Consider the following 23,824-nt stretch of genomic DNA (forward strand, 5'->3'; position numbering starts at 1 on the left):
GTGGTGAGCTATCCCACAATGCCAAAATAGAAGAGATGTTGCTCAAAGAAGAGCGGCACGCAGAGCAGTGTGATCACAACTGAAACTGCTAGTCTGAAGCCTACATTAGAGAATGATCATCCTACAGCCTGTTAGCCCGACCTACTTAAGAAGTGTTTCATCAATAAATGGATAGCTGGTGCAAAAACAGTCCTATAACATAAACTCAAAAGAAAGACACCAACTGGCACCAAAGAAGGTTTATTGTTAGCAGACACTTGAACAGACGGCAGCGTAACAGACGCTGGCACTGATTCGTTAACTGAAAAGTTAACTGTGATAACGCTAAACCAATAAACCTAAAACATTTGTCTGAAGCTATGGCTAACTGCTTTTATTGTACTAAAAAACAGACCCAAAGAGCTAAAATTTGAATATGTTTAAGCATAAACATGGCGGTTCCCAAAAAAAGTTTTTGCATGACAAGATCAGAAGATAATTAAGTTATACATGAATAACGAATGAATAAATCAAATTTCCATTCAACATACAGTTTAGTCACAGTACAGAAAGCACTTAACTAATGAGAATTATCAAGAAAAAAAATATGCAAGGAAAATATTTTAATTACCTAAGGCTTGCTCTGGCTTCACCTCCTGCTCCTTGAGGTGATGCTTGATTCCTTTGTGTGATGTGTTGATTTTGCTTACTGGATTACTGTATTCTTTGGGTTGTGGCATCGTCTCTTATGGTTTGCTTCTGCATCATGTGACTCACTGGCATGAAAACACCTGTCTGGCATCCTGTTATACCGTAGAGATACAATGTATATTTGCGAGTGTCATTTGCCATTGAATTGCATATTTAAGGAATTTTTATTTTGAATTTAGTCATATTTCTGTTGTTATTGACTTGGTATGGCCATCGAGTATTCAGAGGTCTTAGATAATATCGCCTGGGAGCAGTAAAGACCAAATTAGCGACAGCAGGACTGGTGTCTTGTCATTAGAAACACAAAGCTGGACGATGGAAAAAATGATCCTACACAATGGCCAGATGTTCCAACATCCCAATATTTATCCCTACCTCATAGACACACCAGGGCCCGGTTTTATAAAGCAGTCTAATCTTTCAGTCTACTAAACTTTCTTAGTTGACTGCAGTTAGTCGCCCAACATCATCTGTCTAATCACCGTTTCACATTGACGGTTAAATTTGTAGATTAGTTGTCTTACTTTAGTTGACGATTTTCACAGCATAGCCATTGCCATGAGACGGCTCCAGTGTGCAACAGTTTTGTTACTTCCGGGTTGGTTGTTGTCATGAACTATGTAGCCTTTGTTTCGTTAACTGGCTTTATTAACATTTACAGACCCATATGAACTGCAGAAAGATGTGCTAAGCTCTTAGCCTAGCAATTTCACTCTTCAGTTTCTTCTTCTATATTTCCGTCTAGCCTTTTTGTGCACACACCATTGCTCAGCATAACAGCAACGCCTGGTGGTTCGTGTGAGAACTGTTACAAAAAACACCTCATGACAGTCGTCTGCTGCAACCATGGCCAAAGCAGAGGAAGCTCTCCTTCTGGAGGAATATGAAGGACGTAGGGGCTCTCGAGTGTTCCATCAAGTGGTGGTACATGATAGCTGCCATTTTTAGAGGTAAATACTGACATTTTGTTGACTAAAATAAGATTAGCCTCCCCTGTACCAGGCTAAAAACTTTAGGTCAAGTTACATGAAACATCAGCCAACTAAGTGCTTTGTGCAACAACTAACATCAAAAAATTAGTCAACTAAGTGAGTTTATTTTACTAAAAAAGATTAGACCGCTTTATGAAACTGGGCCCAGGTATTTATGAAATGCAATGGATATAATGTATGCAACCGCTGTGCAAGCAATTTTAAAAGAGGTTATGCTGTAACTGTTAGTAGTGTCTCCATGTAATTCTAATTCTAATCCAATTACATTTGTTCCGTAAATCTGATTGGTTAATCATGTGAGATTTCATACCATAAAATATTGAATAGACGGTGGCAAAATATTCAGCTGTTTCACATTTGAATTATAACTCCGTGCCTTGACGGCATTGCTGCGCAGGTGTCAATAATGCATGGATTTAATGGATTTAACTGGATTGATTGATGGATTTACCGTGGATTTAACACAATGCAGCTGACGAGATGGACAAATTTGTAGGTCTGCTCACAGAATTTACAGTTTGGCATGAAGACACTCTTGCTATGGTAAGCTTGACGAGCTGACCACACCCTTTCACAACGATTTGCCGACCTGAATTACTTGTTGAAAAATAAACTGTGCCAATGGTGGAATGGATTAGAATGGAATAACCCCTGGATTACGGTTTACTGGCTCCTCTAATGCATCGCCGGTAAACTCAGTTTACGACCATAAATCCAACATGAACATCCACAAATCATCAGAAAACAACAGGGTTATTCCCTACGACTAAGCTTCTTAAAACTAACAAACATTTTTTTGCCCTTAGCAAAGAACATCAGTACATTTACATCATACTACAAATGACACAAAATATTTAAATTCACTAATATCTTCACTTTCTATAAAAGAGAATTTTAGACATACCATTAATGAAATGTTGACCGCATATTCTGGCATTTTTACATGCCGTATATGTTGATCCATCACGCCAGCCAGCGTTGCTAAGCGCGCCAAAGACGGAAGTGCCCAGATGTCCGACCATCAGAATGATCTCCAACATGAGCAAATGTTTAATTTCAGAGTTTACAAACACTTTTGACGGTTAATCTTTTATTGCAAAAATGTCAGCTGACTTAGTAGAGCTAAACTGAAGGTAACTGGTTCGCTAATGGCTTTCAGAGTTATCTGAAAAGCTAGCCTGCTAATGAAAAAGTTAGCTTCTCTGATTAGCTATGATCTATTTAGCTGAACTGTTCCCACCACTGGACTAAATCGGCTAACATGTTGGCAAATATTCAGTCGCTAATGCAGCATACACGCTATCAGCCTGCTAATACATTATTATTATTTGATCTAAGTTCCTGTTGTGAAGAAGTTGGAGCACTAAATCATGCACCACCGACCAGCCAGTGCCACTGAGAGACTACAGCTGGTTCATGGGGTCTGTGCTCCTGATTTAATCCCTCGGTCTGAGTTCCTCTTCCTGAGAAAATTGAGGTCTAACTCCAGCATCATTGAAAGTCAACAAACCAACCAGTTTCATCGAGGGTCCACAACTGGTCCCCTGAGATTGAAAACCCCAGCAATGCTGGTTTCTGATTGTGACACCCCAGTGCAAGTTGTCTTTGTTGTGTCTTAGTTGTCACCAACTAACTTTGGCTGATCCTTCTCCTACATAGGCTACATCCTACTTCAAGGGTGTCTATCTGATGGAACATTCTGCCCAGGTTTATCTACTTATTGGCCTTCACCTGCATCCCTGGCAATGTTCTCTTGGTACCTTTAGCCCACTACCTCAATGTCCGAGTTGCCCACCCTAGTTTCTCTTTTCTGCTTCTCTTTGCATGACTGTGATCCTGTTTTTGTGTTCTTTGAACTCTTAACTCGTAAACTGTGTTTTGCTTATCTCCACCACAATTCTATTATTTATTTATTTTTGCCAAGAATTGTTTTTTTTGTTTTTTGTTTTTTTTGGACCAGTCTAGCCCTCAGGGTAGTAACTTACATCTTTCTGTTTTTTTAAAAATTCCTGGTTCAGGCAAGTTCACTTCTGTTGGAAATTGCAACCTCTGTCTTTGACCCATCCTGTAAAAAGGACTCTGTTTTAATTAAAACTGTTTTCTTCACACTCAGCCTCATTGTAGTTGTGTTGCACTGGAAATGAACCCGGTTTTCCTGACAGCTTGGGTGATGACTCATCCAGCCACCCAGCGGTGTATAATTCAGGCTTCAGTGAGTAAAAGTCCTACCACATATTTGTTCCACTGACTCACCTGTTTTAGTTGCACAGGTAGAAACAGTACATGGTTCGACTTTTACTTACTGAAATCTGAGGTGTCCACCTCTGCACCAGTGGAAACAGCTGGACATTAAATATCTTAAGGACATAGATGACAACATTAGTTACCATATCTGTTGTTTGTGGCAGACTGGCTGCCTGTCACTTGCTGATGAGATCATCATTAAGCGCAAAACGTGATTGGCCGGTCGATGCAGGGAGCTTTGTGGGAAGTGTAGTTCAGGTTCACTTTGGACGCTACAGTGAGTGAGTCCACTCAACACGTAAACAAAATGGACAAATTTTAACATTATTTTATTTTATTTCTTTGTGGCTGTAATTTAATCGCCAAGACTCAGTGGGGGAGAGGAGCTCTCCACGGCACAGCTGTGTGTACAGAGGGACTTTTCTTCACGTTTAGACACTGTTTTAGATTTTTAAAAGGATGCTTTATGTGGATTATTTATTCAGATGAATCCCACTGAAACTACCAGGTAAGAATTTATATTTACTGCATGTATTTTTACTCTGCCAATCAATGCATTAATGGACATATTTCGGTTATTTAAGCCACAGGGTTCAAAATGTGTGAAAAAAGCAGCAGCTTTTTAGTTCGTAAATGACGGTATATCTAACACTGAGATAAAGTGTGACTTCTAATACTATGTTTACTGGTTTTGAAAGATGATGACCGTGTTTGGTGTTTTATTTTTTATTCATTCATTTTTCATGCGTTCTTATGTGTTTGTGATCCTTGAATTTACCCAGCAGTGAAAAGTGAAAGTGAAACTGGTTTATCAGAAGCCAACAGTGTAATCTGATGTGGCCATGTCCGAATCAGTACTAAAAGCACTGTTTCTTTCTCTTTTTGCTCTGTATGCATCACTCCCGCATTTAATCATTGGTGATCGATCTCTGCCCCCCTCCACAGCATGGTCTTTGTCCTGGTTCTTTCCCTCAGCCCCAACCAGTTGTCAGCAGAAGACTGCCCCCTCCCTGAGCCTGGTTCTGCTGGAGGTTCTTCCTGTTAAAGGGAGTTTTTTCCTTCCCACTGTAGCCAAGTGCTTTGCTCACAGGGGGTCGTTTGACCGTTGGGGTTTTTCCATAATTGTTGTGTGGGCCTTGCCTTACAATGTAAAGCGCCTTGGGGCGACTGTTTGTTGTGATTTGGCGCTATATAAAAAAGAGTTGATTGATTGATTGATTGAAAAGTTATCATTATCGTTATCTGTCAAAAATACATTTTTGGCAGTTTATTGGTTAAAAGATAACTTTTCAGTTATCGGATTAATAAAAAAATTAAAACAGCAAAATATTAGATTTTCTCCAGAGTCTTTGATCCCTTTAAAGACGCCCCCTGTTTCAGGCGGTTTCAGCATTAAATTGTGTAATGCACAAAACAGATCTGGCAGTATAGTACATATCAGACAGTTGTATTTTACAGTACTTTCTTGTGATGTTCGGTAGCATTCGCTGAAACGAAGCATGTATTCAGAGTAAAACATAAAAAAGCCACATTCATTGCGAAATACTTCCCAAAAACGTATTTAAACAAGCTAATCAAGTGTACTACTAACACACACACACACACACACACACACACACACACACACACACACACACACACACACTAACAGCTCAGTAATAACACTATAAGTCAACCACAGTCAACCAGGAGTGAGGATAGGACCAACCTCATCTTACTCCTGTCCTTCTCACCAGCACTCTGGTCACTGAACCCCTTAAACTCTGAGTGATCTCCAGCAGACTCCTCATCAAATTGAGGTACACAGCCTCATCACGTGTATTCTGGCACCGATCTTGTTCATCCTGGGGAATGGCCATCCTATTCTTTGGAGCATCTCATCCTCTGACCCATCCAGTGCTGAAGCAATCCCATTATGTTGAAGCTGTGCCAAATCACATCTTCGTTGGCCCCACGCTAGGCACTTCAGACAGTCACGTCTTGTCTGAAAATATTTGACAAATTATCAGTATGCTTATGCTCAAGATTATGCTATGGTCATTGATGTTTGGATATGTTGCTTTTGATGTACAATGGATGAAGTATGGTAACTATTAGCAATCTTCAGGTTGCCATGTGGTGTCCTCTGGTCATTTCTCCACCAGTCCTGCTTTGCCTGACACATCCCAGCCTTGAAGAGGGCATTCCAGGACATATCAGTAAGTTGACAGATACCTGCGCAGCCAGCTGGGATGTACACCACATGATTGAACTGGTCTCTGGTGTCCTGCATGATATGGATCTGCAGCTGCTCCAACCCCAAAAGCCTCTGGATGTCATCACAGTTTGGACTGCACACAGGCCATCTTCTCCCCTGTCATTTACCCATTCACAGAGGCAGTGACCGTAACTTTTAGCTGGACTCCTCACCTGGGCCAAAACTCTGGATTATGTGGGGGTGCAGGGACGGGGTGGCAGCATGGCAAACTTCCTTGAAGATTATGTAGGGTGGAAACTTCTCACAGTTAGTGAAAGCATGGAGGGCCACATTGAAGCTGCACTTTGCTCTCCCAGTTGTGTCTTTTCATACATCATGCTCATCTTTGAAAATAAAACATACACCAGTGGTACTAACCATTTTTCTTAAATTACTTCAGTGTTTTTGCAATCTTATGATGCATACCTCTGATGTTGTTGGTCCCTTTAGGCACCATGTCAAACCTAACTGTGGTCTGGTCCTTGCTGCCAATACATTGCCAATACATTGTCCTCTGCATGGTGCTTGGCAGCCACTGTAACCTGGGTAGTAAAATCCTCACATTCTGGCTCTCAATGGTCCCTCTTTGGATGCCAACCGAATTCCACTGCTTTCACCTGGTCAAGAATCCATCAGAACCTATGAATTCTGAAAATTTAGATGAAAGACAATCTCCCGGGCCTTGATCTTCAGATCCTGTATTGGACAGTGGTGGGCACAGTTCCGATAATCCGATAACCGATAATTATCGAAGATAATGTTTTCATTATCAAATTATCTTTTTAGATAACTTTTAAAAACCATTATCGGACTAATTATCTTGTGATAATTTTTGTCTGATCATTTTAGACCGATAACGTGGTAAATAAAGCTGAACAGCTACAAATATTTATAAAACTTAAATCAGTTGAGCACCTACCCTGTTAAATGTTTCATAGCTGATGTGTAGTTCTACCTCTGCAAAACAGAGAAGAGCTGATTTAAGAAAAAAATGCTCTATCCTCTGTGGCAGACACAGATTAACTGGAATTTTGTTTTGGCAAGTTTTCAAGGTCTCTACTGGCCAGTAGTGTTCATTCGCCCTATTGACGTATCCATAATCCCTTGCGTGCCAGAGAGTCGCTGCAGTCAAACACACAACATGTAGAGAATCAACACGATGACAGTTGTAAATGAATATTATACTACAAAAATGTAATTTTTTTATGCTTTTGTCATTTAATAAGAGACTGCTGCATGATACCCTGAAAACTTGATAAACAATTATAACAAATAAGCCGTGTCTGTTACGTTTAATCTGCGTGGAATTTAATAAACGCAAACTGAATTTCAGACATATATATAAATTAGTCTGGAATAAAGAGGACAAACAGTGTTGTAAAGAACAATAATCAAGACGTAAAGAGCAAACTTCACTTTCCCCCAGAATGACATGATCAGGAAGCGAGTGTAGCTCACAGCAGCTCCCATTGAAAATAACGGAGAGACCACCTGTGATTCTCACGTTTACATAAAATAAACACAATAGCAATGTCTATAAACCCAGAGAATATATTCATGAGAGTTTTAGGCACAATATAAAAATAGTTTTATGTTGCGATGTTAATGGTGTTGTCTGTGTGCAGCGGTTAAAGTGCAGCGTGATCAGAGTGTCTCAATGCAGTTCTCAATGTTCCTGAGATCTCGCAGCACGGTGAACTCTCCGAGGTTTGCGGGTTTGAAACATCAATAGGGCTAATAGCCAACATTTATGTGTCAAGAAGACAATATTGAGTGCACGTTTTACAATATAATAAAATGTGCGCACAGCATCATAAAACATGCACACAATATAATAAAATGAGCGCACATTCTCTCCACATGCAAAACATTTTGCGATGACACTTCCAGGGCTCTGTAAAAATGCCTGTTTTTACAAATAAAAAAATGGAATATTTTACAAAAGTACATTTATCTGTAAACATCAACACACAACACACGTCACATTAACGTGTTGGTTTACATAATGAATGACTCAACCAATCAGTGTTTAGCAGAAGAGGCACATTTTACCCACAATCCTTTGCGATCTGTCTGTGTTTGTTACAAAACCTCAGAATTAGTGCATTATTCAACATTAAAAGATATATGTTATACTTCAACTTTGTACAAATGACAGAATTGACATTAATGGAGTTATTCTATCAGTATTCACACCAAACCATAAGTCAGCATGACTTTATTTTCCAAGACCTCCGCCTGACCGGAACATTGTCATTGGATAGAGAGCTGGGCTTTGCGGCTGCGCTCAGCTTGCTTCTGTGCTGGAAGCCATGTAGTAAACAAGAGCTTCTAGCAGGGGGCAAGATGTTCAAAGATAGAAGTGTGGGCTCATTGTTTGGGTCTGTTGTCACTTTTGATGCTACCAGAAGCGATCGTGGTGTTAAAACTCAAATTCAGCTTGTTTGTAGTTGCAAATGTACCCGAGACAATACTGGAATTTATTGGTTATCGATTATCTCTAACTTCCGATACATTTTTGGGTGGTTTATCGTTTTATCTTTAGCAAAGATAACTTTTCAGTTATCTGATTATCTGTTATCGAAGTTAATTTTTTGGTTATCTGTGCCCACCACTGGTATTGGAGACTGAAAACACTGCTGACCTCTATTCTGTAAGAGTTCCATGTGCAGGTTTGGAGACAGAGGCTCTGTATCGTCTCCAGCCTCCTTCATATTAACCTTCTTGCCCCTGTTATTCATGAGCAAAACATTTTGCATGCCCTTTTATTCTCTCACCCTGTTCCTGTAGCAGAAACATGTGCTCCACTGACTTGCTGTCACTCTCGCACATGCAGCTTAAATTTCACAAAATAGCTGTTATGAAGAAGCATTACTTTGAAAGTGTTCTCAAAGACCCTGAGAAAATGAATGATAACCGACATCAGGGGAAGAACAGTGTAAACGTATGACATTATACAGAAAACAGTCAAGCAAAAAACGTTGAACGCATCTTTCATAGAAAAAGGGGCAGGCTGCTGCTGAGCGGGCGGGGGGCTCCAATGCGCGGATACAGTATATAGTTTTCACACTTGAGTTTCTTTCTTTGTTTTGGTCCAGAGATTCAAGTCACGTACTGTAAGTTAGAGCTGCAGTAACCCTGGATTTATGAAGAGATGCACTTTTGGACCTAAAGTTTTGAAAATGTGTGCTTGTTCTGGGGGTTGGTAAAGGTTAGACCTTATTTGTGTGAAGTGCCTTGAGGCAACCTTGTTGTGTTTTGGTGCTGTATAAATTAAAATAAATTGAATTGAAAAGCTTACGGTCTTCATAGCAAGAAATCCAAATAAATAGTATGGGCACTAACTACGTTGTACAATACTTGATCCAGTTGTCCCACTGATGAGTTAAGCTACGCCTATATCTTTGAAATGTAGTTTATTTTATTTTATTTATCCTTATTTATACAGACAGTCCCTTGAGACTCAATGCCTCATTTGCAAGAGAGACCTGTGTAGTTAACGTAATTAAGATCCTCTCGTTGCAAAAACTCAAAATGTGATCAAGAACACTGAATTTGGCTCATCAAAAAATGTCAAATTTACACTTATTATGAGACACAGTCACTCAATAACCAAAATTTCAGTAATTTCTAAGGACTTGATTTTACATAATACGTCTTAAAAATATTGTAAGTGAAATAGTTGTGGAAACATCTTTTTGAGTCATATCTGAGATTAAACAAGCATTTTTAAACTTTTTTTTAATTTTTTGACTGCAGTGTTGTTAGTAAAAGATGAATACTTGTAAAATAAAACTCAATATCTGTGAATATTTGCTTAGTCCATTAGCAGATTTTTTTAAAGATGAAATAAGGTCTTTCTACTTTGAAGTACTTGAGTACAGTTTAAAAAATAAATAAATAAATCAGCCAGTGGTGCAAGGGAATATTCACTTGTTGAGATGTCTTGAAAAAAGGTCTTGGGAATTAGCTGAAAAAAAGTCATTGTAAGTTTTATGTCATTCTTATTAGGAAAGTGTTACATGTTTTGTTTGTTTTGATGGTGTGTATGGTCACTGTCCAAAAACCTATGGACCAGACTGTGACAGTTAGTCTGAAAGTAAGTATAAGAACATAAACTGATGTACACGTTGCTCTGTCAAATGTTTCACTCAGCCACTAATTAAGTCTCAAATCAAGCAGTGACATTCTCATGAATTCCATGAATTTCTGCACAGATGTGCATGTTGCAAAGTTATACTGGAGTGCCCGGGGTGGTGACGGGGACAGTAGTATACACCTTTTTCTATCAGTATTCTGCTCTGTCGTCGACTTATTAGGTGTTGGTGTGGAGAGCAGGCGTGAGTTAGATGCTTGGACCAAATTAAATCACATCTGATGAGCATTTCTGACTCCTTCAGTGATGTTTTGTTTCATCGCTGCTTGTTTATTGGTTTGTTAGCAAGTTGGTTTGTTAGTAAGAGAAAGAAATCAATCAGGCAGAAGGCAAATGAGTGAAACTGGAATCTGAGGGAATTGGGACCTGTTTAGGTGTGGCTATGATTAAAAAAAAAAAGAAAAAAGGCACAGCCCAATTTTTTTTTTTTTTAACAATTGCAAGACTGGCTTTTGCAACTGATTTGGAAAAGCACCACATTGCAGATTATCAGTGATGATGATAAAAGGACAGGTCTCCTGTAGCCAGTGGCGGTCCTAGAGTGATTTACTCCCCGGGCGACCCCCCCCGCGCACACTAACATGGCCACCACCTCCGCCCCACCACCCATGAAAACACTAACTTCGTCCAGAACACCCACAATCCCACAAATTAACTCACAACAGCTATTTTCAAGAACAAATTTCCGGTTTTAATGACTACTGCAATAACAAACACACAGGCACAGTCTAATGTGTCATCATCCATGGACTTATCTGCAATGATCATCTCAAAAGTTTGCAGGAGGGCATCATAATTGTTTGCCACAGTGCTCACTATCCGTGATGTGAAATTCCATTGAGTAGGAGCATTTCTAGGCAACCTTGAGCAGCCTGCAGACTCAAGAAAAGACATCCTCTTTGTGGATTTTGAGAAAAATGTGGCAAACCCAGAGAGTGATGCAAAAAATATTCTGCACTCAGATAAGCATTTAGCCCCGAGACAGAACCAGATTCAGTCTGTGTGCATAGCAATGCACAAACATTGCACTGGGGGCTGTTGCTTTAACTTTGGCCTGCAAACCATTGAGAGCTGAAGCCATGACAGCAACCATGGCTTCTTCGTAAGGAAGACTATCAAATGGCGTGATAGTGTGAAGTTTGTCCGCCTGTGAGTGCTTTGTGACGGTGAAGGAGCTCAGCAGCACCCGCTGCTCGGTAGGGACAGAAACTGCGATAGAAGTCAGAAAGACTGATAGAAGTCAGTCTCCAAACACAAGCAGCTACAAAAAAAACCACCAGAAATAGAAGCTCGATTTGTCGCTAGTCGTTTTTAACAAAGAAAATGCTGCTAAGAGGATTAGGAAAGTCTCCGGTTTCAACTCAGAACAGAATGAAAATTAAAAAATGCTCCCACGGATGTTTACACCAAAAGATCGCTGATTCGCTCATTTCGCTGTCAATCAAAAAGGGATTCAGCCTCAGACAGATCATCCAATCATCATGCAGAAGCTGAGCGTCCGGGCCAGCCGAGGCCAGCCCACTGCCCCATAGACCTCCAGACACGCTGAGCGTCCGATGGGCGGGACAAAGCCCAGCATTTATCCAATGACTCGTTTCGTTTCGCTGCATGCTTTGTGTCGCTATTGAACTCTGTGGACCGTTTAAAGCACTGTGAAGCTGCAGGAATGAGGGAGGGGAAAGCCACGTCGTGATGCCCCCCCCCCCCCCCCCCCCGTTTGGCCCGCCTCCAGGACCGCCCCTGCCTGGGGCTACCAGCTAGGAAGAAAGCCACTCCAGTGGTTTTGGGATCCACATTTAAATTGTAGTTTCTGAACGGGTTACAAACAAATGAAATATCTGTTAATAATGTTCCATATAACACTGTGTGACCTAACAATATGCCTGATAATTATAATAAAAATGTATGTTGATATATGTTTTATTTTACTCTGTAGTCCGTCACTAATGCAGTCCTTAAAAAGCTAGACTATGCCAGTGGTGGGCACAGCTAACCAAAAAGTTAGTTTCGATACCAATACCAACACCAATTGCCACACATTTGCTGTATGTGCTGAATCACTTAAACAGAATTTTCAGTTTTCAAATTGACTTTTTTTTTTTTTTTTTTTTACAAATGACATACTGTATTTACAAATACAGATTTATTTGTAAAAACCAACACACACGTTACAGTAATGTGTGTGTTGGTTGTTATAAACTGACCAACCACTGATGACAGATCCATTTTTTTGGCATGTGTGTCTGTAAACACTAAAACCTGCAAAATTATTACATATTTAAGCCCTGTGGCCATGTTTTGGTTTCAAAACAGGCTTTTAGAAGGCCTGTAATATAAACCTGAGTCATCTTAACCTTGGCATGCTTTTGTGAAACGAGGCACCGGATAAGCATAAAAGCAAAATAACTTTACATTCCTAAACACCTGATCGAGACTTCTGACCTTTCCGTTCAACGACACAGGGAGGTAACAATCCCACACCACTGTGTGTCTGCCATTAAACTTAAATATAGACATAGATCAATTAGCAGCCCCCCAACACACACACACACACACACACACACACACACAACACACACACACACACACACACACACACACACACACACACACACACACACACACACACACACACACATACTAATTCCCCTGCTGAGTCCAATAAGAAAAGACATTAACTCACCACTGTATTCCACACCACACCAGAGGCATTTAGCAGGGCTGCAATCCAGAACAATACACAACACAAATAAACTCCAAAGAGACTGGAACACCAACAAGAATATGAATTTTTGTTTTTCTGGGTGGCAGACTTTGAAAAGTCAAGTGGAAAGAATTTTGATAACGTACAACAAATTCATCCAGCTGCTGGTATGTGTTATAGTTTGTCTGTCTGAAAGTCTTGTTTTTTCATACTTGAAATGGGAGGTGCTATAAAGTGTTGTGTTTTTGTTGTTTATGTGCTATAGATAGAAATAGCTTCAAAATGAAGATGTCTGAACTTAGCCACTCTTTTATGAGATCAGTTGTCTTTAAAAATGCTCAGATTATACATTTGTAAACATCAAATGTACGTGTCGCCGTGTGCAATTTGTCGCAGACATGACTCGATTTTGTGGGTGTGGATTGGTTGCCATATTGACCTCTCTTCACGAAGCTGTACTTTGTTCTTCTTTCTTTCTTAAGGAAAGGGCAGCAGCTGCAGTCCTCAGAGCAGTACATTTTCAACCGGCTGGAAGGTGGGAGGAGCATGTTAACGGTCACTAACATCCGACAGAGCGACGGAGGGACCTACTCCTGCAAAGCCACCAACAAGGCAGGATCTCAGGAAAAGGAGCTCTTTCTCAAAGTATTCGGTAAGAATAACATCACATCAGTGAAGATAATCATTGATCATTACACATCCTTATTATTATCTCCATCAGTGAAGTAATGACACCAGGCGACCGACACAGCAAATTCCTCAGGGCTCCATCTTGATTACCTAGGGTAGAGAAAGTATTCACAGCACTTCACTTTTTCTACATTTTTTTTAATGTTACAGCCTTATTCCAAAATGGATGAGATAAATTATTTTTCCTCGAAATTCAACACACAGTAACCCATAATGACAATGCAAAAAAATATTTTTGCAAGTTTATTAAACATAAAAAACTAAGAAATCACATGTACGTAAGTATCCATAGCTTTTGCTCAATACTTTGTTGATGCACCTTTGGCAGCAATTACAGCCTCAAGTCTTCTTGAATATGACGCCACAAGCTTGGTGCACCTATCTTTGGATAGATAGATAGATAGATAGATAGATAGATAGATAGATAGATAGATAGATAGATAGATAGATAGATAGATAGATAGATAGATAGATAGATAGATAGATAGATAGATAGATAGATAGATAGATAGATAGATAGATAGATAGATAGATAGATAGATAGATAGATAGATAGATAGATAGATAGATAGATAGATAGATAGATAGATAGATAGATAGATAGATAGATAGATAGATAGATAGATAGATAGATAGATAGATAGATAGATAGATAGATAGATAGATAGATAGATAGATAGATAGATAGATAGATAGATAGATAGATAGATAGATAGATAGATAGATAGATAGATAGATAGATAGATAGATAGATAGATAGATAGATAGATAGATAGATAGATAGATAGATAGATAGATAGATAGATAGATAGATAGATAGATAGCTAGCTAGCTAGCTAGCTAGCTAGCTAGCTAGCTTGCTTGCTTGCTTGCTTGCTTGCTTGCTTGCTTGCTTTATTTCTCATTGTCATGACCATTTTTGATGACAGTTTTGCCCATTCCTCTTTGCAGCACCTCTCAAGCTCCATCAGGTTGCATGGTGAGCATCATGCACAGCCGCTTTCAGATCTCTCCAGAGATGTTCAATTGAATTCAGGTCTGGGCTCTGGCTGGGCCACTGAAGGACATTCACAGAGTTGTCCTGAAGCTACTTCTTTGATATCTTGGTTATGTGCTTAGGTAGGGCTGCTGTCCCGCTGAATTAATCTTTCCCTCAATCCTGACTAGTCTCCCAGTTCTTCCTGCTGAAAAACATCTCCACAGCATGATGCTGCCACCACAGTGCTTCACTGTATGGATGGTGCCTGATTTCCTCCAGACATGACCCCTGGCATTCACACCAAAGAATTCCTTCTTTGTCTCATCAGACCAGAGAATCTTGTTTCTCATGGTTTGAGAGTCTTCAGGTGGCTTTTGGCAAACTCCAGGCAGGCTGCCATGTACCTCTTACTGAGGAGTGGCTTCCGTCTGGCCCCTCTACCATACAGGCCTGATTGGTGCATTGCTACAGAGATGGTTGTCCTGCTGGAAGTTTCCCCTCTCTCCACAGAGGAATGCTGGAGCTTTGACAGAGTGACCATCGGGTTCTTGGTCACCGACCTTCTTCCCTGATCGCTCAGTTTAGATGGGTGGCCAGCTCTAGGAAGAGTCCTGGTGGATCCAAACGTCTTCCATTTACAGATGATGGCGGCCACTGTGCTCATTGAGACCTTCACAGAAGCAGAAATGTTTCTGTATGCTTCCCCAGAGAGTGTTTGCGGACCAGAGAGTGTGTGCCAAGGGGCACCACATTACTCAGCCTCCCCAGTAAAGTCAACTCCAGGGTGCTGGAAAGGAGGGTTTGGCCTCTGATTGAAGAGGAACAATGTTGGTTCAGTCCTGGCCGTGGAACAGCTGACCAACTCTTCGCTCTCACAAGGATCCTGCAGGGGGGCTGGGAGTATGCCCATCCAGTCTACATGTGTTTTGTGGACTTGGAGAAGGCACATGTTTGGGTACCCCGGGAGATACTGTGCGATGTGCTGCGGGAGTATGGAGTGAGGGGGTTCCTTCTCAGGGCTATCAAATCTCTGTACTCACAAAGCGAGAGCTGTGCTCAGGGGCTCAGCAGTAAGTCAGACATGTTTCTGGTGAGGGTTGGCCTCTGCCATGGCTGTGCCTTGTCACCAATCCTGTTTGTGATATTCATGGACAGAATATCGAGGCGTAGTTGGGGGAGGGGGATTTCCAGTTTGGTGGGCTCAGGGTCTCATCACTGCTTTTTGCAGATGATGTGATCCTGTTGGCTTCATCGGCCTGTGACCTGCAACACTCAATGGATCGGTTTGCAGCTGACTGTGAAGTGGCTGGGATGAGGATGAGCACATCTAAATCTGAGGCAGGAAACTGATGGATTGCCTACTTCGAGTAGGGAATGAGGTCTTGCCCAAGTGAAGGAGTTCAAGTACCTCGGGGTCTTGTTCACAAGTGATTGGACAATGGCGTGTGAGATTGGCCAGAGAATTGGCGCAGCAGGAATGGTCTACTGGTCAGTCTCCATTTCTACTCTCTATGGTCATGAGGGTTGGGTCATGACCGAAAGAACTAGATCACAGGTACAAGCGGTTGAAACAGGCTTCCTTAGGAGGGTGGCTGGTGTCTTTCGTCGAGATAGGATGAGAAGCTCAGCCATCTGTGGGGAGCTTGAAGTAGAGTCGCTGCTTCTTCGCGTTGAAAGTAGCCAGCTGAGGTGGTTCAGGCATCTGGTAAAGATGCCCCCTGGGTGCCTCTCTAGGGAGGTGTTCCAGGCACATCCATCTGGAATGAGACCCCAGGAAAGACCCAGGACTAGGTGGAGAGATTATATCTCCACACTGGCCTGGGATCGCATTGGGATCTCCCAGTCAGAGGTGGTCAATGTGACCCGGGAAAAGGAAGTCTGGGGTTGCCTGCTGAAGCTGCTGCCCCCACGACCCGATCACAGATAAGCGGTTGAAGATGAGTATGAGTAAATTTACTCCATTTTGGAATAAAGCTGCAACAGAACAAAATGTGGAAAATATGAAATGCTGTGAAATGCTTTCTGAATGCGCTGTACACCGCATGAGTGCATTTGGAGTGAATTCATCTTCACTTTGGTATTTACATTGCGCATAATTTAAACTCTGAGTCCGGCACCGGTGCAATGGGGTTGTATTCAGTCTCTTTAGTGATGGGTGTGTGTGTCAGGCACAAATATCAAATATCAGAAAGGAAGCTCACACCATTTTATGTATTATCACCAACGTTTGAAGTGAATTGACTTCCTCATAGTGTCAAGAAGTGGTTGTCAGAGCAAACATATAAGGAAAGGCTCAGGTGTTTACACTCATGTGGAGGTGTGCCTTCAATTCACACCAGACATCACAAGCTGTAGATTTGTGTCTGACTAGTAATAAATTACACTTTGGCACATATCCTTAAAAATAAACAGAAATGCCTCCAAATATCCCGCTTGAGGAAAAAAGATGTCAGCCAGCAAACACCATTAAAGAAAATCAAATCTATCAAATAGAACAGAATAATCTTTATTGTCATTGTATGGGCGGGGGTGGGGGTGGGGGGCAGGGGCACACCGAAATTGGGGGTGCTCCCGCAGAGCTACTGTACATCCTTTGAATGTCATGCACATCTGTGGCCAAGAGAAATTTAGCAGAAGGTGTTTAACATAAAACTAGCGTGTTTCCTGTGGGGATCCACAGCCTCTAGATTGGGTAATCTTTATAAAATAGGTAGCTGACATTTTTCAAGGGTGGTAATAAATTATGCAGAGTTGCTATAAGAATTTGAAATGGCGTGTGAGTCCAGAATGTAATTATCAACGTCCATTGTTCACTGTTGTTAGCTAATGTCCCTAATATTCCTCATGCCCAGCATAGACTAGCTTGTTAAGTGTGAAATTAGTGAAAGACTATACAGTAAAATATGCACTTGTACATAGAAATAATGAATCTATTTTGTTCTGACCAGTCTGGGAACAATAATTTTAAGGTGGAATTCAAAACTGGAAATGTTACACTGTAAAACTCAATGAGTTAGTTGAACTCAAACCATTTGAGGAAACCGATTGCCTTAAACCATTTGAGTTTGCCAACTTAAATAAAATAATTTTCAGAAATTTAATTGTTAAAGTTTTAGTAACTTAACAATTTATAGTAAATTAAACGTATGTAAATCTAGTTTCTGTCTTTCAATAAAACAGTGACAAATAAATTTCTGCCTAAAAAATTTGCATTCTGTTTTGGATTAGATTTTTTGATGCATTCTTTGGTTTACTTGCATTGTGTTGTCATGACTCTGCCCATTTGCTCCCCTCTGGACGCAAACTCAAGATCTCCGGCATGGAAGTCGGACTCTCTAACCAGAAGGCTAAAACCCAGGGCTCTGGTCTTGTGACCAGAGAATTCTTTTGAGTTGTTGAGAGTGAGGTTTGTTAACTACATCTGCACAGCGACACCTGCTGGCCTCTGTTACATGAACTCAATTAAAATGAGTGAATGGAATGCACTGGAAATACATCACCAACACTTAAATGCCCCAAAACTTTAAATGCACTTAAAGGAACTGAGTTGTTATGACAACACTTCATTTTTGAGTTAGTTTAATGAATGGAAATGAGTGACATCTCACTTGACCCATGAGTGACTATAACTTTTTTCAAAGTTTGAGTTACATTAACTTAATTGTGGTATTAAAATGGAGTGTTCGGTTTAACAGTATACATTTCCAGTTCTGATAATTACACTTTTGGAGAGTTCAACTACACTTATAAGTCAATGAATTAACACTGATATGATGAACTGGATCAACTCCAACACTGGACAAAAGTTCCACAAGACTGTTAAAACAACATTAACTCTGAGATACATGACTGAGCTTTTAACACCCCAGTTTTTCTTGTGTACAAGGTGGGTAACAGGACGGATAGATAGATAGATAGATAGATAGATAGATAGATAGATAGATAGATAGATAGATAGATAGATAGATAGATAGATAGATAGATAGATAGATAGATAGATAGATAGATAGATAGATAGATAGATAGATAGATAGATAGATAGATAGATAGATAGATAGATAGATAGATAGATAGATAGATAGATAGATAGATAGATAGATAGATAGATAGATAGATAGATAGATAGATAGATAAACTTTATCAATCTCATAGAGGAGAAATTCACGTTACATCAGCTCTTAAGGAAACACACAAGGTGGGTGCAAGTAGAGGAAAATGTTCATCAAACAGCGTGTGCAAGGATAAGCAATAATAATAATACTTGTAACAGTACAAGACATAAGAAATGAGGTAGAAATAGAATATGTATGTGTATATACACACACACTTACATACGTGCGTATGTGTATATATATATATATATATATATATATATATATATATATATATACACCCACTTACATACCTATATACATATATGTATACATATGCATATACACATATACATACACATACACCTACAGGACAGGACACGTTTAATAATGATGAATTATCAAGATTCTTCAGAATTAGAAACAGTTGTGTTTGTATGTCTTATTTTAATTTAGTTCCAGTAGTGATTTGTTTTTGCTTTCAGAACTCTTTCGTATTTGTTACAAAAAACAAACTTGCCATCATAAAAAGCATGCAGTTATCAGTTCACACTCTGACATGTTGACGGCTTCACTTTTCAGTCATCATTCTCACAGCTGCTGGGTTGTTTGAGTTGGTGTTTTGCGGTCACTTTGAACCAGCCCGACCGCACACCTGAACAAGTAGTTTTCAGGTATATGTTGACTTTTTCTCCACAAACTCCAATGTGTTCTACATTAAAACCCTGAGAGATAAGTTGTTTCTTACATTTCTCCATCTGGCACCAATATGCATTCCATAGGATTTAAAAATAAATAAATGGAAATTATTTAGGCTGTGATTACGTTTGTCTTTTTATGTGAGGTGATGAAATTCAAAATTAAATCACATAAAAGGTTACTGGTGCAATCACTGTTCTGATCTTATTATTCTGCACAAATATTCATAAAAACAAACAGAAGGAGGCATTCTGGCATTTTTTTTTTCTTTGTGCTTCTTTAGTTTTTGGCACCGTATCCATGTACAGATGAGCCTCCATCTGCAGACTTGTTTCTTTCTTCATAACTGCTTCAGTTCTACCTAGCTGCTTTCCAGTTTTATTGTTCTGTGGGACCATATGAACATTAGTCCCCAGCATGCAGATTGCTGCTTCCAGATTTGTGCCCAAAAAGAATGAAAGTGTTTTTCTATCAAATGAGTTTTGAAAATTCAGACAGAATTTGAGTCAGGACACCTTTTCAAAACATTTTGTGAAATGGAAATCAGTGAGACAGAAGTTCTGAATGTACGGAAGATGTCACTGAAGTTAGGTTGTCACAAAGTGAATATAGAGATCAGGCATATCACTATGATCAAAATATGCTGTCAAAATACTGGTCCCATTTTTGGCACAAAAGATCCCTGACCCATTGATGTATGATCTCAGTTGGACCTCTGCAGGTGTGCCGCAGTATGTGGCACCAAGACCTTAGCGGCAGATCCTTTAAATCCCGTATGTGGTAAGGTACGGCCGACACAGATCGGATTTGTTTCTCCAGCACATCTCACTTGACCCATCACTGGTTCACTGGTTTCCTTGCTTGGACCACTTTTAATAGGTAATGACCACTACAGACACAGGAGCCACAGTTTTGAAAATCCTCTGACCCAGTCATCTAGCCATCACAGTTTGGCCCTTGTCAAAGTCACTCAAATCTTTGTGTCCCCATTTTTCCTGCTTCAGCACATCAGCTTCAAAGACAAAATGTTAAACTGCTGCCAAATATATCCCACGCACTGACAGGTGCCATTGTAATGAGATAGTCAGTGCTATCCATGCCATCCTGTCAGTAGTCACAATGTTATGGCTGATTGGTGTGTCAGACCAGTGAAGTGACATTGTGTCATGAAATCGCCTCTCTTCCTCAATCTGAAGGTGTTCTGAAAATCTAAACCTTATGACCATGTGTGCACATAGCAGGGGTGGTGGCCAAGTGGTTAATGCGCTGGTTGGTTCTGGGTTCAAATCCCACCCTGCCACATTTCTCCATGTGATTTGGAGTTGCGTCAGGAAGGGCATCCGGCGTAAAACCTGTGCCAAATCAACATGCAGATCCACCTTGGATTTGCTGTGGCGACCCCGAGTGCAAACAAGGGTGCAGCCGAAGGGACTTTATGACCATGTGTGCACATCCATCCAACCATCCAATTTCATTGAATTCTACCAGTTCAAGAAGAGTGATCAAATATCCAGGCAGAATTATACCAGAAGATTGTTGATGGCTACCAGAAGTGTCTGATCAAGGTGCAGCTTGTTAAGGGGCATTTCATCAAATATTAGGGGGGGTGTATATATGTGCACCTGTATGTATACTTTTGACCCTGAGTGGATTAGAAGATCCAAAATAAATTTAAAGTTGTGCACCCAGTTCTTGTTTTTTTTAAAGTCATTAATGATGTATGTTGTGTAATCATTGCACACTAATAAAAGAACCGTTCAAAGACATCAGTAAAAACCCAACATTACCATGGTAATCATGCCTATGATGAGCGTATGTCATCTTCCACCTTCAAGTGTAGATACGTTTCTCACATGAGACTGTTGAATTAGTGACCTGGTATATTTTTTGTATCATCTGCAAACAGCTTTATGCCACATGATACGACATGTGACAGGTCATCAATGAAGACCGCAAACAGCATTCATCCAAGGACACTGCCTTGTTGCAATGAGGAGGCTGCTTTGTTGAGTTAGATTTGACAGAAAATTTCTCAACTAGTGTAACACTTTGCCCAAAAACCTATAGTTTTGCAGTTTGGCACCAAGTCTCTGTTGTGCCCGGGTATCAGAAGCTTGCATAAAGTCAAATGAATGAGGAATCCCAGGTAGAGAGAATGTGAGGATATACTTAAAAAAAAACAAAAAAACATGGATGATTACGGCATCTGGTCAGCTTTATTTAGATGTTCCGATGTCAAATACAAACTCTGGAGTGATCGTGCTTTTCGGTAGCTGGCCCCAGATTGTGGAATAAGGTACCTCTTGACTTGCGCACTATTCCTGACCTAGCACTTTAAGTGTTAAAGTGCAAGTTAAAGACTTATTTATTTAAGATGGCTTTTAACACCTAGTGGGGAGGTGACATGTTCTGTTTTTAGGTGCTGTTTTTACTTTGTTGTATGTGTGTTTTATTTTTATGAATCTGTGTTTTTACTGTAAAGCACTTTGGACACCATCTGGCTGCTGGAAAGCACTTTATAAATAAATAAATATTGATTGATTGATTGATTGATTGATTGATTGATTGATTGATTGATTGGTAAAAGGAGTGAATAACAAAAACCAGGGTACCAACAAAAAACCCAAACAGACAAGGGAACACATGAAGCGTGGCACCAATAATACTCCAGACATGAAAACGACAGGAAAGCAAATGAATCCTCAAAGCAAAGACAACCGAGAGTGACTTAAATAACCAACCTAATGAGCGACAGGTGGAGTAATCAGGGCAGACAGAGACATGTGAATAACTAACAGAGTGCAAGAGGGTGGCATACAAACAAATCAAAAATGAAAATGCAGAAATGACTGCAGTAAGCCAATGTAAATATACTTATGATAAAACTGAACAGAAGACCCGACCAAGAAGGTGATAAAACTGAGAGCCACACAAAAATCCCAATAAATAAAAGTCAACACAGAGACACAAAAAGGGAGACAGATTGCACCCAAGAAAACCACACACAATGGAATACACAAATAGAAATACCAAGGGTGAAGAACATGATGAAACAGAGGGAACGTCAAGAGAAAACATAAAACCACAAATCAACATCAGACTCTGGAGTAAACGAGTGCGACAGGAAGACACAAGATGGAACAGGTGAGGATGTCGGGGTGGGACACGGGGAACAGACATGATCCATACACAAGACACTGACACCAGACTCCGACCCAAGCAGACAACAGACACGCAAGATAGGGACAGGGAACTGAGAAGTGTGACAGTGGACGAAACATGAGGAAGACTGACCACGGGGGACACGCCCACATCCACATGAGACATAGGGGATCCACAGACACACACAGGAACAGAGACACGCACGCTCATACACTCTCACTCACACATACACACAGCACGGAGGTAGACACACGCATGACTCCGCGAGGTTGAGGCATAATCACATATCAACACATCTGACAGATGAGAGGACTCGATGGACAGACATGACACAAAACCAAATAAAACCCCATAAAGGCAGCTGTGTTGTGGTTTTGCATTTTTCCCATTTCCACATTCCATTTCAGTGCATGGTAAATTTTAAAAAGTGAACAATTTGACATTGTGATCCTTTTAACATTTGTAGTATGTCAGCCTTTTAATAACTGTTATGATTAAATCTTTGAACTGAATATACCTTTAATCAAGGGACTAACAGGTACATTTTTTTCAATTGTACATAAGCAGTTGTATCATATTCCAAATGTAAGGTATAGTGAAAGATGAAAAGTATGATCTCTTTTCACGAGTGTGAAATATTTCATATTACTGGAAGGAGCCTCTTAAATTCTATTTCAAGAAAAACCTATTTTTCAGGAGTCGCAATGTCTAAATATCATCCTCAGCCTGCAACACTAACAGCTTCATCAATGTGATATATTTCCAGTGAAAAGAAATATCGCACATTTCAGTTACTGCACCCCTCATAAAAAAAAGAAATCAATTTATATTTTCATAAAACCTGCCGGCTATTTCCTCACAGATCTCTGAGATAGTGCACGTTGGGCTCATGAAAATGTATAGGGATTTGTGCTCTGTTCATCAACATCCTTTCAAGAGGTGAGACACGCTTGTTCTTCAAAATGCACATTTAAATGAAGATGTTAAGAGGTAGGCGGAGCTCTGCTTTTCAAAGTAGAGAAGCACACTTGTAAGTTTTATTACTGCTGGCAGCGTGAGACAAGGTCGACATGCAGGTGTGTGTGTGTGTGTGTGTGGATGTGCGTGCACATGAATGTGCTGCTCCATCATGTAAGTGAGGAAGCATCCTGTGAGCCTCAGTGTTTTAAATTCAACATCAG

General features: G+C 40.3%; 1 protein-coding gene across 1 annotated transcript in view; it reads left to right on the top strand.

The window, feature by feature from the left end:
* Positions 1–23,824, top strand: part of LOC117516211 (neural cell adhesion molecule 2-like) — a 1,113,624-nt gene that overhangs the window by 907,223 nt on the left and 182,577 nt on the right. The window contains exon 7 of the mRNA XM_034177131.1: positions 13,505–13,674. Coding sequence (XP_034033022.1) covers positions 13,505–13,674 — 170 coding nt within the window. The remainder of the gene's footprint in view (positions 1–13,504; positions 13,675–23,824) is intronic.

This window comes from Thalassophryne amazonica, chromosome 1 (genome assembly GCF_902500255.1).
Source record: "Thalassophryne amazonica chromosome 1, fThaAma1.1, whole genome shotgun sequence".
NCBI lineage: Eukaryota > Metazoa > Chordata > Actinopteri > Batrachoidiformes > Batrachoididae > Thalassophryne > Thalassophryne amazonica.